General features: G+C 35.7%; 1 protein-coding gene across 1 annotated transcript; it reads right to left on the bottom strand.

The window, feature by feature from the left end:
• Positions 1-900: 900 nt before the first annotated feature.
• LOC101488581 (sucrose transport protein SUC3) lies at positions 901-13919 on the bottom strand. Its single transcript, XM_004511167.4, has 14 exons — positions 13357-13919; positions 13092-13157; positions 12650-12748; positions 12502-12566; positions 12295-12379; positions 12154-12187; positions 11915-12014; positions 5862-5937; positions 4615-4971; positions 4318-4461; positions 3923-4156; positions 3704-3767; positions 3578-3621; positions 901-1441 (listed from the first exon to the last, which is right to left on the bottom strand). The coding sequence occupies exons 1-14, from the start codon at positions 13609-13611 to the stop codon at positions 1271-1273; spliced, it is 1794 nt and encodes a 597-aa protein (XP_004511224.1). The 5' UTR covers positions 13612-13919; the 3' UTR covers positions 901-1270.
• Positions 13920-15410: the final 1491 nt, after the last annotated feature.

Raw genomic sequence — 15410 nt, forward strand, 5'->3', positions numbered from 1 at the left:
AATATTTTGATTAAAAAAAATATCAATAGTCTTGCTTCTAAATAACTTTTTAAAACAAATTGTGTTTTGCTCTACTTATGCAAATTTCTTCGATTTAAAATGAATGAAACAAATATATGAATACTCTAAAACTACAAATATACCTACGATCTATTTGTCTTTAACCAGCTATCCCCATTCAACTAAAATTTATGTGAAGGGTTGACCTCTCTGAACATGATTTTTTTACACTACAACTCCCTTTTTAAATTTATGTAAAGGGTTGACCTTATCTGAACATCATCTAATTATATTACTAAATCATAATCAAAACATGCAAAATCAAAATCTTGATACCTTTTCAGAAAAGTACAGTGCATTAATTTAATCAAGAAAATCAATTTGAGAGCATATTAGAATTTGCCCTCAGATCTGCAATTGACAATAATTTAATAACTATTCAGAAAAGTATAGTTAATTCTAAGGTAGACAATCTACCACCAATGCTTAAAATTCACACGAAACTCTAACAAAGATCGACAACACTTCCCAGAAGTATAAGATAATAGCTTTCCACGTCTTTACACCTAATATGGTAACGTGATTAGTGTTAGTTCGACAAACTAAATTTTGATTGACACATTTGTTTTCCTTTATTTTTATCGAACTGACATTAATCATGTCAATGTCTCGACCGTAAAGACCAAGAAAACCATTCTGAGGAGTGTCGTTGGATCTTTTGTTAAAGATTCAGATGAATTTTAAACATCGGTTCACAGTGATAAGAAAGTGCGTAACAATGAAACTCTAAGAATTGAAATTAACTTATATGTAATGTCATCACCGTTAGTGTAAAAAATATCATACATGCATACATATTTCACAACTATAAAAAAGAATTACACTAAATGTGTACACTAATAGGAAAAACACTAATGCCTCTCATTGAATCTATTAAGCAAGTGTGAACCCGAGGAGTAACTCTCAAAATTGATTTCATCATATTGTAATCCCTAATTCACTGAATAACGGTGATTACAAAAGCGTATTACTATATGCACCTAAGCTTTCTTCTATTGTGTGCAGCCAGTTGTATAACATATTACATAAAATACAGACACCCACAATGTGGGAGGATGAATGAATGAATTTGAATGCAGAATGCGCCTTTTGTGGATTGGAAAGCAACATAGCACAATCAAAGTGCCAGCTCTCCAAACGTTTGATGTTATTCCAATTCCTGAGGACCATGTACAAATAAAGAACATTACCAGATTAGATCTCCGAATAGCTAGCCAAAATGAAATCCAGATGACTTGAAGGTATTGCTAGACAAATTTGGCAGTTTAAGAGTTGCAACAATGCCACCGGCGAGAGCACAGACGGAGGCCAAAACAAAGGCAGGAATATTGCCGCCGCCAAAGAGAGCATCCCATGGACCAGAACCAAGGGATATAATCATCTAAAAAAATTGCCAATACATCAAAATAGCATTTACAACGTTTACAACTTGCAACAAATTCAAACTTAAGAGTAAAATGTCTTATTTCACAAGAGAAAGGACATTATGATATGTACTAATTCAGAAAGCAGAAATTAGAGAATGAAAAGGAAGGGTTTTATTAACGATATCTTCCTTACTTGAATCAAGATAATCTACTGTGCAGAGAAAACATAAATCCACTATAGAAGTCATCAGGTAATTGAGAGCTTGACCACTCCCAATTCTAATAGCCAATTAACCAACCAATTGTCCACTCTATTCATACAATCTAACTAATCACTATTCTAACAGCTTATGAGGTCTGCTCCTAACTGACAAGGCCTAACTAATTGACCTGGACCACTTGATCCCTTGGGTCCACCCTTGCTTCTGTTGTAACTCTTCCTAATCGGGGGTTGGATACTAATCAGATTCTTTATGGTGACCTAATAACGAGCTTGACACATAAGCAGTCATTGATGAACACTCTTAAAATTCAGTGTATGTTTTTATTATTCTTTGTTTGTGTTACATCCTAGGCTAATTGTTAGTTGTCCTAGTCAACACAACTTCCTAGACATTGAATGTAATTATTGGAACATCATAAATAGAAGGTGTGATCTCACAAGAAACACATAAATTTACTCATATTTACATGGTATCAGAGCAAATTCTGATTCTGGCCTATCTCTGTGCTTCACTACGGCTGCCAGTGGTGGCATTTTCTGCCAGCAGCACCATAACCACCGTTTTTCATAGTTCTTCCCCAGTTCTATCCTTTTTTACATTGTTACAGCTGTGCCAACACCAGCTGCACCTTTCCCAGTGAGACCCACTGTCCAAAACCACCACAGACCGCCGCACAATCCTCTGGCGAGCACGACAATGCTTTTCCCATCATCAACCGACACTGCATGCGCCGTCACACGCGTCCACCTTCTTTGCGTTTGGGTCCCACGCGCCTCCACCAATTCCGCATGTGCACCTGTCTCTAACAACCATATTTCATTGTTTGCTGTCACGGACGCCCCTCTGCATGTCTTTTCATCATTTGGTGATTTTGGTGATCTCTCATCTTTCAACTCCCTCCACCTCACTGTATCTGTTGCTTTTTCTTGAGCTTTCAGTTTCACTACTCTCCTGCTCATTCCTTGCAAAAAAATTGTTGGTTTTGCCAATTATGCAAGTTGGGCTGCTGCTATGAGAAATTGGTTTCAAGGACAAGGTGCCATTTGCTCAAATAATCCAAGGATATTCCCAACGACGATCAATCCAGTGGTGACTCATTCCCACATATGAATCATATTAGTGGTGCATTTTATTCCCACCAACGATCAATCGAGTGGTGACTCTATTCCCATATATGAATCATATTAGTGGTGCATCTTATTCCCACCAACGACCAATCCGATAGTGACTCCTTACCCACATACATATGAATCATATTAGTGTAGCATTTTATTCCCACCGACGATCAATTCGGTGGTGACTCTTCTCTTACATATGAATCATATTAGTAGCGCCTTTTATTCCCACCGATGATCAATCCGGTGGTGACTCTTTACCCACACATGAATCATTTATGGTGCCTCCTCTGCTCAAACAAGTCCAACAGTTGTCAAACTTAGTTTCAATTTTTGTGATAGAATGTTTTGATGTAACAAGCTTAAAGCATAGTAAACTTTAGCTTGAGAGGGAGTGTTAAAATTTAGTGTATGTTGTTATTATTCTTTGATTGTGCTACATCCTAGGCTAAATGTTAGTAGTCCTAGTCAACACAACTTCCTAGACATTGGATGTTATTATTGCAACATCAATATAAAAAGGTGTGCCCTCACAAGAAACACACATAAATTTACTCATATTTACAAACACGAAAGCCACTAGTTACATTTGAATACAACACAATAAGAATAATAACACCAGGTCGATTGCATGTTATTAGTGCTGTATTACGAACAGACACATACCAATGATATCAAACTGAATAAATAAATAAATAAATAAATAAATAAATATATAAAAACGTGATGATAATGCAACTCTAAAAGGGCCTTCCCTCCAATTATGGAGGAGAGGACAAACAGACAGCAGTATTTGAGAAGAACAAGCTACCTGCGGAGCAACAATTGCAAGATTTAGAACTCCTATAGCCAATCCTGCAGAACCAATCAAACATCTTGAAATCGGAAACTTTTAACAGACCAAAAATTAAGCACAACATCTGCATTTAATACCAACCTTGACCACCACCTGAATCAGCAGTCAACTCTGCTGTGACAGCAAATGGAACACTGTAGGTAATCTGTAACATAAACATGGAAGTTTATCCTGTCATGAACTTCTATATATATCTAAATGAATTAACGTTTAATACCATGACTGGTCAAGAGGATTAGTAAGGAAAATAATGAAATTGACAGTGCAATCCAATAGTTTAAATGTGCCAACTTCACTCACCGCAAGTGGAAATCCAAGCAGGACAAACACAACTAAGGAAGCAACCTTGATTCCTTCACTTGCTCCAATTACATGTTGTATCCCTCCAGAATAATCATGTACAGAAATGAGACTAATGATAGCAGTGCCAGCCATGCAAACAAATACGATAAAATTGCTCACTGCCCATACTGATCTTGCACCCATCAACTTACACATTGGTTCGATCATAAAAGAGCTAATTCCGAGCACAACCTGTAAAGCAATAAACGCAATGGCAGGTTTATAATTATTCAGGAAAAAAATTCCAAAAAATCTATTTTAATAAAAGAAAAATACAAACTCTTCGGTCATCATCGATAGAAACTTGTGAAAAATCTATTTACAAAATACAATGCCCAATATTGAGTTCTTACAGAATTCAATAGCAAACCAAATGCACCTTCTCTAACACCTTGATCATAAAGATCTACTTCAGAAGTGCTCCCTTTTGGATCTCCGTGATAAACTTCTCTCCCCATCCAATCCGTATCAAACAGAAAGAAGGGAAACCATGACAACTGCAGGTATACACAGGGTTGAAGGAAATATAAGAAGGATCTCAAATGAGAAGCACCAGCACAAGACAATTTTATACATTCACTACCAATGTAAAAGCAGACATAACTGTGATGTCAGAATAACCTTTTGCACATAAGTACTGAAGTACCTACCCAAGTGAGAGCCATTACAACCAGCACTGAATGCATAGCAGGTGGCAAATGCCTTAAACTTGTCAACAAGTTAACCAGTACTGCTCCAGGCCCTTCCATTAAATTTTCGTTATGATCTTCCCCAGAATTGAAACTCTCATGCTTCAGCTCTTCAACTTTTTCCGTGTGATCCTCCCGTATCTTACCATTGGATTCATTTATAACAGATAAAGGCTTTGATTTGGAAAATTCAATGCCATTTTGTTGTTCATCCAATAAAGGAGCAGAATCTGACAACAGGTGATGTTGATTTGCAGTAGTAAGCGGAACTTCATCAGCAAAATATAGGGTTACAAGTGTGCATAATGTCAAAAACACCTGCCAATATTGTAACATGAGATTATAGCTATCAAACAGATTATATGTACATTAAAAGCAGTATGTTTAACAGCATATGATTGAAAAAATTAACAGATCTGCAAGCAAATAACCTCAGGAGACAACGGCACTGCCTTACTTTAGTAGTGCTTCTCACTTTGTATCACAGACCTACTAAGGTACTTAAATCAGGAGACTTGTGGCATTATATGTCTCCATTTCTCTAACTATTCATTTATGACTTCTCTTGACTCCCCAATTAAAACTACTTCATCTAGAAAAAAAATGTATCATGACAACATCTCTTTTATTAGTTTAGTAAGCACGCCTAGAATCAAGATAAAGGCTCAAAGTTTACCATTGGTACACACATAGTTATTGGGAAATCTTCTGTATTTCCATAGTGTTCTTACAGTAGTTGTGGACCCGTCACCTGTGGCCCCTCATACATATCATTGATTGCGCATATATAACTAATCCAAACACCTTTCTTCTCTTAAGCTTTCCACAAAACCTCTCTAGGCATTCTAATATTATACATCTTTTCCAAATCAATGACAAAGAAGTGTCATTTTTTACTTTTTTCACAAATGAATTGATAAAAGAAACAACTGATTATCAAGAAAGGGAACCATCTGTTTAAGTAAGAACTTGTACTAAGAAAAAGTCAGAGATGTGTAGGTAAAGATGAAGATGATGTTGCCCCATAAGAAAATTAATAAAAAAAAGTAAATGAATAGAAAAACTAGACAAACTGAAGAAGAATGTATTTTCAGTAATAGAAAAGGTTGTGCATTCTAAAGATCAATCATGCTTATGATCTCTGAACTTATAATAACAAAAGGTCAAATATGAACGTCCAATCAAAAGGATTTTCAGTATTAACCTACCACAGCAACAAGGAATGCTGCCTTAAGATTGCCACATGCTTCACAGCAAGCTCTTGTTGTCAAGAAAGGGAACCATCTGTTAAGGTAAGAAACAACAAAATATTAATCAGTAGTAAATATAGAAAGAGCTTCAACAGGAAAAATAAAATCGCAAATGATGCAATACTCATAACAGATTTTATAGCATAGCAACAATAACAAGAAAAAGCCCCAATATGTAATCATTGATTTACAGTAATCCAACTATCAAAACTATTTCTAAGATCCCTTACATGACTAGTTCCAATGTAGCACCAACACTCCAAGTTGAAGGTGTGTCAAACACATAATGGGACAACCCATGTCAAAAGCTCCATTCCAGTGTCAAGTATAAAAATTATTTTCAGCTTTGACAAGTTGAGGCCCTGGCTTTGAATAATGCTCCAACACCTAGCCAACACTTCCATTGGATTCGTTTGAGCTTTTAGGTAGTAGATGGATGGATTGTAGGTGAAAGACGTAGTTTAATAGTTCATCATATTGCTTTAGAACTTCTTTTTGTAAAGAAACAAAGTGTACAAATTATATAATGAAGTCTCCCAGTATTATTTTGTGAGACTCGTTAATATAGTGAAAATTTAATGCCTAACAAGTTATTTTGAGATGATGGTGAATATAATTCTTAACTCTCAATTTAGGTCTTTCAAAAATAATGCTCAATCTCATATTTTATTTTATCTAATTATTCTATTATATAATATAATACACACACACACACACATCCATGTTGTTGTGCCCTATATTTTGGACATTAGCTGTGTCCATGTTTGCGCTTCATACCATTATTCCTATCTAAAGAGACATTCTCCCATAACCCTACACTGTAGAACCAATTATTTTCCTTCCTTTTGTTTCTAATTGTTGATTATTTTCTATTTATTATTGTTAATATAGTTTCCTTATTTATCTAGTTTTCCTTTCTTGAGAGATCCTCACTTGTATATAAACATGCACAACCTCATTATGAAATAAAAGTAGTTTTATTCTAAACTATTCAACTTGGTATCTAAAGCATGGTTTGAATTCCTAGTTTTTTGTGTTTGGGTTCAGCCACCGTCAAGGCTAACCCTAGCTTATTTTTTTTACTTTTTTTGGTTTGGATTGCTGGGTGTCCAAGAGACACTATCATCTATCCCAAAACAATCACAGGAGCTTCCACCACCACTGCCGAAGTCGCTTTCAGTACTGCCGTTTCAGATGCTTTCAGTACTGCCGTTTCAGACACGCCCTCCACCATCAGAACTGGAGGCTTCCAATTTTCCACCTCACCAACGCCGTCGTCAAACACCTTCCCACGCACTCTCATGCGCTGTCTTTGTCACTGACAGTTTCCGCCACATGAGCTCCATGTGCCGCCGTAACAACCTCCATTTTTAGTGTCCCTTGTTCTGGTGTGTTTGCCAGCTTTCAATTTTGGCCCTTTCAAGTTTGTGGGTCCCTTGTTTGAAGGGTGTTTCAGAAGTTTGTTGCTGTTTTGTAGTTATTTCATGGTTGTGAACGCGCCGAGGAGTCTCATAGTTGCTGTTTTTGGTCTTTGGTCACTGTTTTTCATCCATTGTGTCTATCGACTACAACAAAAAATTTGCTGCCATTAAAATGTTTATTTCACATTGGTGTTTTGGTTCATTGTTTGATGGCTGTCCAGCATGTCTCTTTGCAGGCCACCGTGGCTTATTTACAGCTTGTCTGGCTTGTCTATCTCACTCTGTGGGATCATGGATTTTGGATTCAGGTGCTTCTGATCATGTAGTTGGTAATCCCTTTCTTATCTCTAACTTGTCACCTCCTAAAAATACTCACAACATTACTCTTGCTAATGGTTCTAAGACACAGGTTACTGGTATTGGTCAAGCTTCACCTCTACCATCTCTATCATTGAATTATGTGTTACCCATACTTGGTTCTCTATTTAATTTGATTTCAATCAGTACACTTACCCGCTCCCTCAACCGTTACATAACATTTTCTTTAAACTCTCTCTTTAAATAGGATCGAAGTACGGGGAAGACAATTGGAATAGGATCTGAATCACAGGGTCTCAATTACCTTCATCCACATCCATCCACCGTATGTGATGTTTCTGCATCTCCAAATATTATTGATTGTCGTTTAGGTCATCCAAGTTTTGATAAATTAAAGGTGTTGGTTCCTCAATTCTCATATTTAAAGACTCTGAATTGCGAGTCATATCAGCTTGGCAAGCATGTTCGGGTGACTTTTTCTAGTAGTGCCAAGAAAAGATCCAAGTCTTCCTTTGGTATTGAGCATTCAGATATTTGGGGTCCTAGTCGGGTGCCTTCAGTTTTAGGATGCCGATACTATGTCACTTTCATTGATGATTTCTCGCGATGTACTTGGATAACTTTATTTTATGATTGTTCTGAATTATCTGGTGCATTTCAGACTTTTTGTTAAGAGATAAAAACTCAATTTGGAAACACAATTCATATTTTGCGAAGTGACAATGCCAAAGAATACTTTCCTGCGTCATTCAACTCCTTCTTGACTTCCCATGGCATCATACATCAGTCTAGTTGTCCACAAACACCACAACACAATGGGATGGCTGAGCGAAAACATCGGCATCTAGTTGATACAGCTCGGATCTTATTGATCAATGTTCATGCACCTTTAAAATTATGGGGTGATGTTGTTCTCCCCACCTGTTATTTGATCACCTGCATGCCATTCTCGGTTTTGGATGATGAGATTCCACATTCTCTCTTGTTTCCTACGGACCTCCTCTATTTTGTCCCTCTTCAAGTGTTTTCCTCCTCTTGTTTTGTACATAATCTTTCTCCTGGTCATGACAAATTGTCTGCACGAGCTGTTAAATGTGTGTTTTCAGTGTACTAAAGAGTTCAAAAAGGATATCGATGTTATTGTCCATCTACACATCAGATTTATGTCTTTGCAGGTGTTACTTTCTTTGAGGGTACACCTTTCTTTACAACACCAGCGACATCAGAGTCTACAATAGATGTTACTCCTTAGGTACTACCTATTCTTCTATTTGAAACATTTGTTCCTACTCGCAAACCTCCACAATCACAAAATGGCCCTGAGTTTCGTTGATTTTGTATTACTTATGAGCGTTGACATGCTCTTCGTAAAGGTAAACGATCTACTTCTAATCCTCATCCTATTCATAATTGTTGAGTTATCACTGCTTGTCTCCATCTCACTATACCTTTGTTTCTGCTATATCTATTATCTCTATTCCAAAGACCGTCAAGGAAGCATTATCCCATCCAGGGTGGCGACAAGCAATCATTGATGAAATGACTGCGTCAAAGTCTAGTGGTACATGGAAGCTTGTTCCACTTCCACCTGAGAAATATATTGTTGGATGTCGGTGGGTCTTTACTATTAAAGTAGGTCCTGATGGACAGGTGGATCGTTTGAAAGCTAGACCGGTAGCAAAATGATACACTCAAATTTATGATCTTGACTACAGAGATACCTTCTCTTCCAATTGCGAAAATGGCCTCTATATGCCTTTTCTTGTCAATGGCTGCTATGAAACATTGGCCTTTGTATCAACTTGATATTAAAAATATTTTTTTGCATGGAGACTTAGAAGAGGAAATTTATATGGAGCAACCACTTGGTTTTGTTGCTCAACGGGAGTGTCTTGTTTGTCAGATGCAAAAATCATTGTATAATCTAAAGCAATCACCTCGAACTTGGTTTGGAAAATTCAACGTTATTCAACAGTTTGGCATGATTCATTGTGAAGCAAATCACTCTCTATTCTTTAGACGTTCATCTTTGAACAAAGTCATTTATCCTGTGGTATATGTAGATGATATTGTTATTACTGGTAATGGTCAAGAAGGTATTAAACACCTAAAGCAGCATTTATTCAACCACTTTCATACCAAAGATTTAGGTCGATTGCGTTATTTTCTTGGGATTGAAGTAGCTCAGTCATAGGCAAGAATTGCTATTTCTCAAAGAAAATATGTTTTGGATATCTTGGAAAAGACAGGAATGCTTGATTGTAAACCAATTGATACTCCCATGGACCCCAATGTGAAGCTTCTACATAATCAAGGTGAGCCATTTCCTGACCCAGGAAGATACAGAAGGTTAGTTTGGAAACTGAATCATCTCACTATGACTAGGCTAGATATTTTGTTTGTTGTTAGTGTTGTGAGCTATGTTGTCAATTGTGGCGCTAACGCGCGCAATAGCAGAAACGTGTTGCGGCGGCGGCCGTCTCCGCAGCGCTTCTCACCGTGAAACCGCCGTCATCCATTGTGGCAAACGCTATCGCGAATAGCGCCCTAATGCGCTGACCCGTTGCGCCAGACCCGGATCCATGACCCGCTACTCTATTTTTACAGGTTTGTTGAATTTTTTTAATTTCATTAAGGGTATTTAAATCTTTTCGCACTCAAATCCCTATTATTTTCTTATTTCTTGACCTTTCTTCTTCTTGGACCTTTCATAACTGCTACAACCCTTCTTATTATTCCTCTGTTTCTCTGTTTTCGTTTACATTCTTCTCTGTTTTTCTTCGTCCTTTCATTCTTCTTTCACTGTTTCTTCTTCATTGTTCGTTATTATTATTCCTCTGTTTTCGTTTTCGTTTTTCCTCTTCCTCTGTTCTTCTTTCACTGTTCTTCCTCTGTTTTTCTTCTTCTTCTTCCACTTCTGTTTTTGTTTTTTTATTGCCTCTGTTTTTTTTTTTATGAAATATGAAGTACTATGATTACCCCTTTATTTTTGTGTATTTTATTTTTCCTATTTTTTAGTATTTTTGTCTATTGTTTATATTTTATGTTTAGTCTATATATTGTTTTTTTTATCTTCACAATAGCGGTCATCTCGCTATCCACGATCCTGCTATCCCATTTTCGGGGTTGGGCACTCTGCGCCGCTATCCGTGACTGACAACATAGGTTGTGAGTCAATATCTAAACTCACCATGTGATAGGTATTGGAATGTTGTGGTTCGGATCTTGAGGTATATTAAAGGTTCACATGGGAAACTGCTTGTTTATTCAAACAGAGGTCATACTTATATTGTTGGATATTTAGATGGAGATTGGGCAGGTGGTGTGAATGATAGAAGGTCTATTTCAAGTTATTGTGTTTTGATTGGAGGAAACTTAATTTCATGGAAAAGTAAAAAGCAAACTGTTGTTGCAAGATCGAGTAGAGGCAAATTATCATGCTATGACCTACGTGTGAACTTATACGGGTGAAGCATTTGTTACAAGAGTTGAAATTTTGTGAACTAGGTTCAATGGAACTTATGTGTGGTAATCAGTTGGCATTGTATCTTTCTTCAAATCCAGTTTTTCATGAGAGGATTAAACACATAGAAGTTGATTGTCACTTTATCAAAGAGAAGATCCTTTACGGCATCATTAAATGAACAGCTAGCTGATATCTTCATCAAATCTTTATGAGACCTCGGATTGATTATATATGTAACAAGCTGGATGCATACAATATATATGCTCCATTGCTTCAGCTTGAGGGGCAATGTTGTTGATTATTCTCTATTTACTATCATTGTTATAGTTTCCTTATTTATCTAGTTTTCCTTTCTTGAGAGATTCTCACTAGTATATAAACATGCACCAACCTCATTATGAAATACAAGTAGTTTTATTCTAAACTATTCAACTCTAATTATTGATTTTAAAAGAACGCACATTACCAAAAATGTGTAATACAAATAAAACATCCATGTTGTTGTGCCCTATATTTTGGACATTATTGGTGTCTATGCATCGTATCTGTTGTCCACTTCTTTGCTTCATACCATTATGCCTATCTAAAGATACATTCTCCCATTATCCTATAGCATAAGTGTAGAACCAATTTTCTCCAACATCTTGTTTCCAATTATTCATTTTATAAGAACACATGTTGCCAAAAATGTGTGCAATAATAATGAAACATTCAATTAAAAAAACAGTGCAATGGATTTAACATAGTGAGCAGTGTGCAGAAATATGGAATTAAGTAATAACACCAAAATATTTACAAAGTCTCACTTGTTCCAATTTCCACTAGCGCCAGAAGAATATCCAAGGATGTTTCCCACTGCCATCCAAGAGCAAAAGACAGCATTTGATACATTGCGTTGATCAGGACCTAAGTAGGAGCAAACATGTTACTTCATGATGTCTGCTGACTACCAATCAAGTATTTTAATACAAGATGAAAAATCAACGATTCCCATTGTGGTTGTTGAGAACTTGAACAAGAAACATGTACAATAAGAAATCTTTACCTGAGAGATCTGCTAAAAGTGCTCTAGCTGGCCCCTATAAATTAAAATTCAAAGAAATAAAGGGTTTAGTTTACCGTCATTTGACTGCATCACTAAAAAGGTAATATAACAAGTACACTTTAATTCCTTTAACAAGCTTACCTGCACTGTGTTGTTGGCAAGGTCCAGCATCCAGAACCCAAGAATAAATACAACAGCAGCCCTTGTTCGGGTCCCTTTAAATGTCCTACAATTATATTTTATTTTATACATATGAACTCCATTAATATCTGAGTTCATATATGTGAAATTTATAAAATAGAAGAAATAAAATGAGTAAGAAAAGTACGAAATGATTCAAACAGAAACCTGCAATGCTCATGTGTATCCCCTAGTAAATATCCAATGTCTGCAGAAAACCCGATCAATATCACCTAAATTACAAGACTTAATTTAGCTTTATATGTAATGTGGCGTAAAAAGGTATGTCAGAAAACAATGTGTCATAAATGCTTACAGCCAAGGAGATCATAAGAGATCCTGCCAGAATGAATGGACGTCTTCTGCCAAACTTTGAAGTACATTTATCACTCCAAATACCAACACAGGGTTGAACCTGTAATTAAAAACAAATCATAATTTTGTTCAAAACCGCACCATTAACACTCCACACAACGTTCTTTGCAATGCCAATATTAGCATTATCTCTAATGAATGGCTTGACAAAGAAATAAATCACAAGGATGAAGCAATGTGAACTTACATATAGGTAGGCATACGCACACGTGACCATAGATCATACAAATAGTTGTATTTGCAATTAATATCATAACAGATCAAGTTGAACATATTTAAATGAAGCAATAGAAAGAACCAAATAGTCCAGAATAGTAAGGACAAGTATGAAATTAATTTCAAAAGTAATGAGAATTGAAATCAAAGATGAAAAGAAAACCTACCACAAGGCCTGTAATGGGGCCACAAAGCCAAATAAATGAAGAAAACGCATGTCCTATTCCTAACGTCTGCACCAAAATCAAGCAAATAGAGTAACTATATAGTAAATTGCAAATCCAAATATAACATAATTGCATTAAAAAAAACATAGCAAACTTTATAATTATAACAAATATCAATAGCATCTCTGAAATAAAGAGATCGCAATTCTAACACAAATTTGGATCTGGTAAAATTTTAGACTAAGTCGGTTAAACGCGTTTGTACCTGAATATAAGGTGTGAGAAGAGAAAGCTGCAAAGCCCAACCGAATTGAACGCCGGCGGCGACGGTGCAACTGAGAACGAGGTTAGTGAGGGAAGCGTTATTCTTCTGCGGTAAATGCTCGGAGCGAGGCGAATTGAGGTCGATCCGGTGACGAGGTTCATCGACGTTGACGAGTTCGACTTCAGCGGCGGAAGAATCATTCCTTAGGTTCTTATAAGGAACACGGATCGACACTGAATCAGACTTCCCCGCCATTGCGACGGTGTTCTGAACATTCACTCGGATCGAGATCCACAATGGAAATGTCAACGATTTCTAGGGTTTCTATTGAGAGGAAAATGGGAATGGAATCGTGAAATAGAGGGAAAGTGAGAGAAGGTCAAAGAATTTGGGCGGGTGAAGAAAAAGATGATGGATGCTATGCTACCATGATTGGTTGCAAGCGAGATCTGCTACGTTGCAGCAGCGTCAAGGATGGAACCTTGTCTCCTACTTTTATGCCACGTGGTACCAGTCCAAATCAGTGGGTCTACCTCCAAGACTACAACTCAACCAGCATTGATATCTTGCGGTGAAGCAACTCACACTATTTGATTTAATTGCATGTTTAATCTTCATGAAGCGTCATTTTACGTAGATTTATTTAATACTATTCCAAATCAATAAAACATTAATACATTCTTTTTAAAACTATAAAATTATAATTATTTAATATTTAAAATAGCATAAAAAACTGAAACCTTAATTTTCATTAATAAAATAATTATAATATTTATATCGTGAGTTGCTTCAGTTTATCTTCTTCTTTCTTTTTCATTATTCTTCTTCCTTACAATGACTATAGTTTTTTCTTCATGTTGTTATTTCATCTTTTTTGTGCAATATGTATCTTCTATTTTTTCATTCGACATAGATTATAAATTATGCTTCTTCTCTCTTTTTCGTCATTGATTGTGATTTGTTTCTTTTCTTTCTCAATTTAGTTTTTTCTTTTTTTCTTTTTGTTGAAGCTTAAGTTACTCAAGTGTTTTATGACATTTTCATAGTTGTTGATCATTGTACTTTTGTTTATTGTGTTATTGAAGTAATTGACTGATTTAGGGTCTAAGTTTTAGTTTGTCTAAAGGTGTTGTTCAGTTATTTAGTGTGTAATGGTGTTTAAATATTAAGTTTATAGTAATTAAAGTTATTATAATGTTATTGCGTAACCAAATTGGAATGAATGATTTGAAGTTATTGTGTAATTAGATTGTGATATCATTGTGTAATCAAATTTGAATGAATAATGTTATGTTATTGTGTAATTAATTGGCAAATTTCAAATGAGATTTAAAATTATGTAACATTATTCTTTAATTAATTTATACATATTGTCTAATAACTCAAGAATCAAATTTGAATGAATGATGTAATGCCATTGTGTAATCAACATGCACAATATAAAAGCACATAAATTGAAATCATGTTATAGATGTCAAGTACAAATTGTGTTCATCGTTAGATAAAATAGGTCACATACAAGTTGTTTTTTTATAAAGATGTCAAATACAAATATGGTTCAACCATTAACAAAATAGGTCATACGCACTATTGTATCACAAAAAGAGACCACATACATCATATCTACATCATTCTTTTTGAAATGTAAATTTTTTTAAGTCTCCATAGCAAAGTATTTGGCAGTTTCCCTAACAAACAATTTTGTATCGAATGTCAAGCTCACCTTAAACATTACTTCATCCACATTTTCAGATTGGTTAAATTTTAGGAAACTTCCTTAAATCCTCTTCATCGACTTTACTACCTGATGGAGTATCCAAATCTTCAGAATTCACAACATATCCTTCAAAATCATATGCAAAACTAGGCTTAGGATTTGCAGGTCTTTTAGAAGAATTTTCATTACTAACAAACTTAATAAATGTCTCATATTTAATTAGTCCAGTCTCAATCCTCACCCTTATACTCTAGTTCATGGAACTCACTCATATCATCATCTTCATTAGCCAAATTAGCAACATAATTATCATCTTATTCGCTCACATATACTCCCA

The sequence above is a fragment of the Cicer arietinum genome, chromosome 7, assembly GCF_000331145.2.
Source record: "Cicer arietinum cultivar CDC Frontier isolate Library 1 chromosome 7, Cicar.CDCFrontier_v2.0, whole genome shotgun sequence".
Lineage (NCBI taxonomy): Eukaryota > Viridiplantae > Streptophyta > Magnoliopsida > Fabales > Fabaceae > Cicer > Cicer arietinum.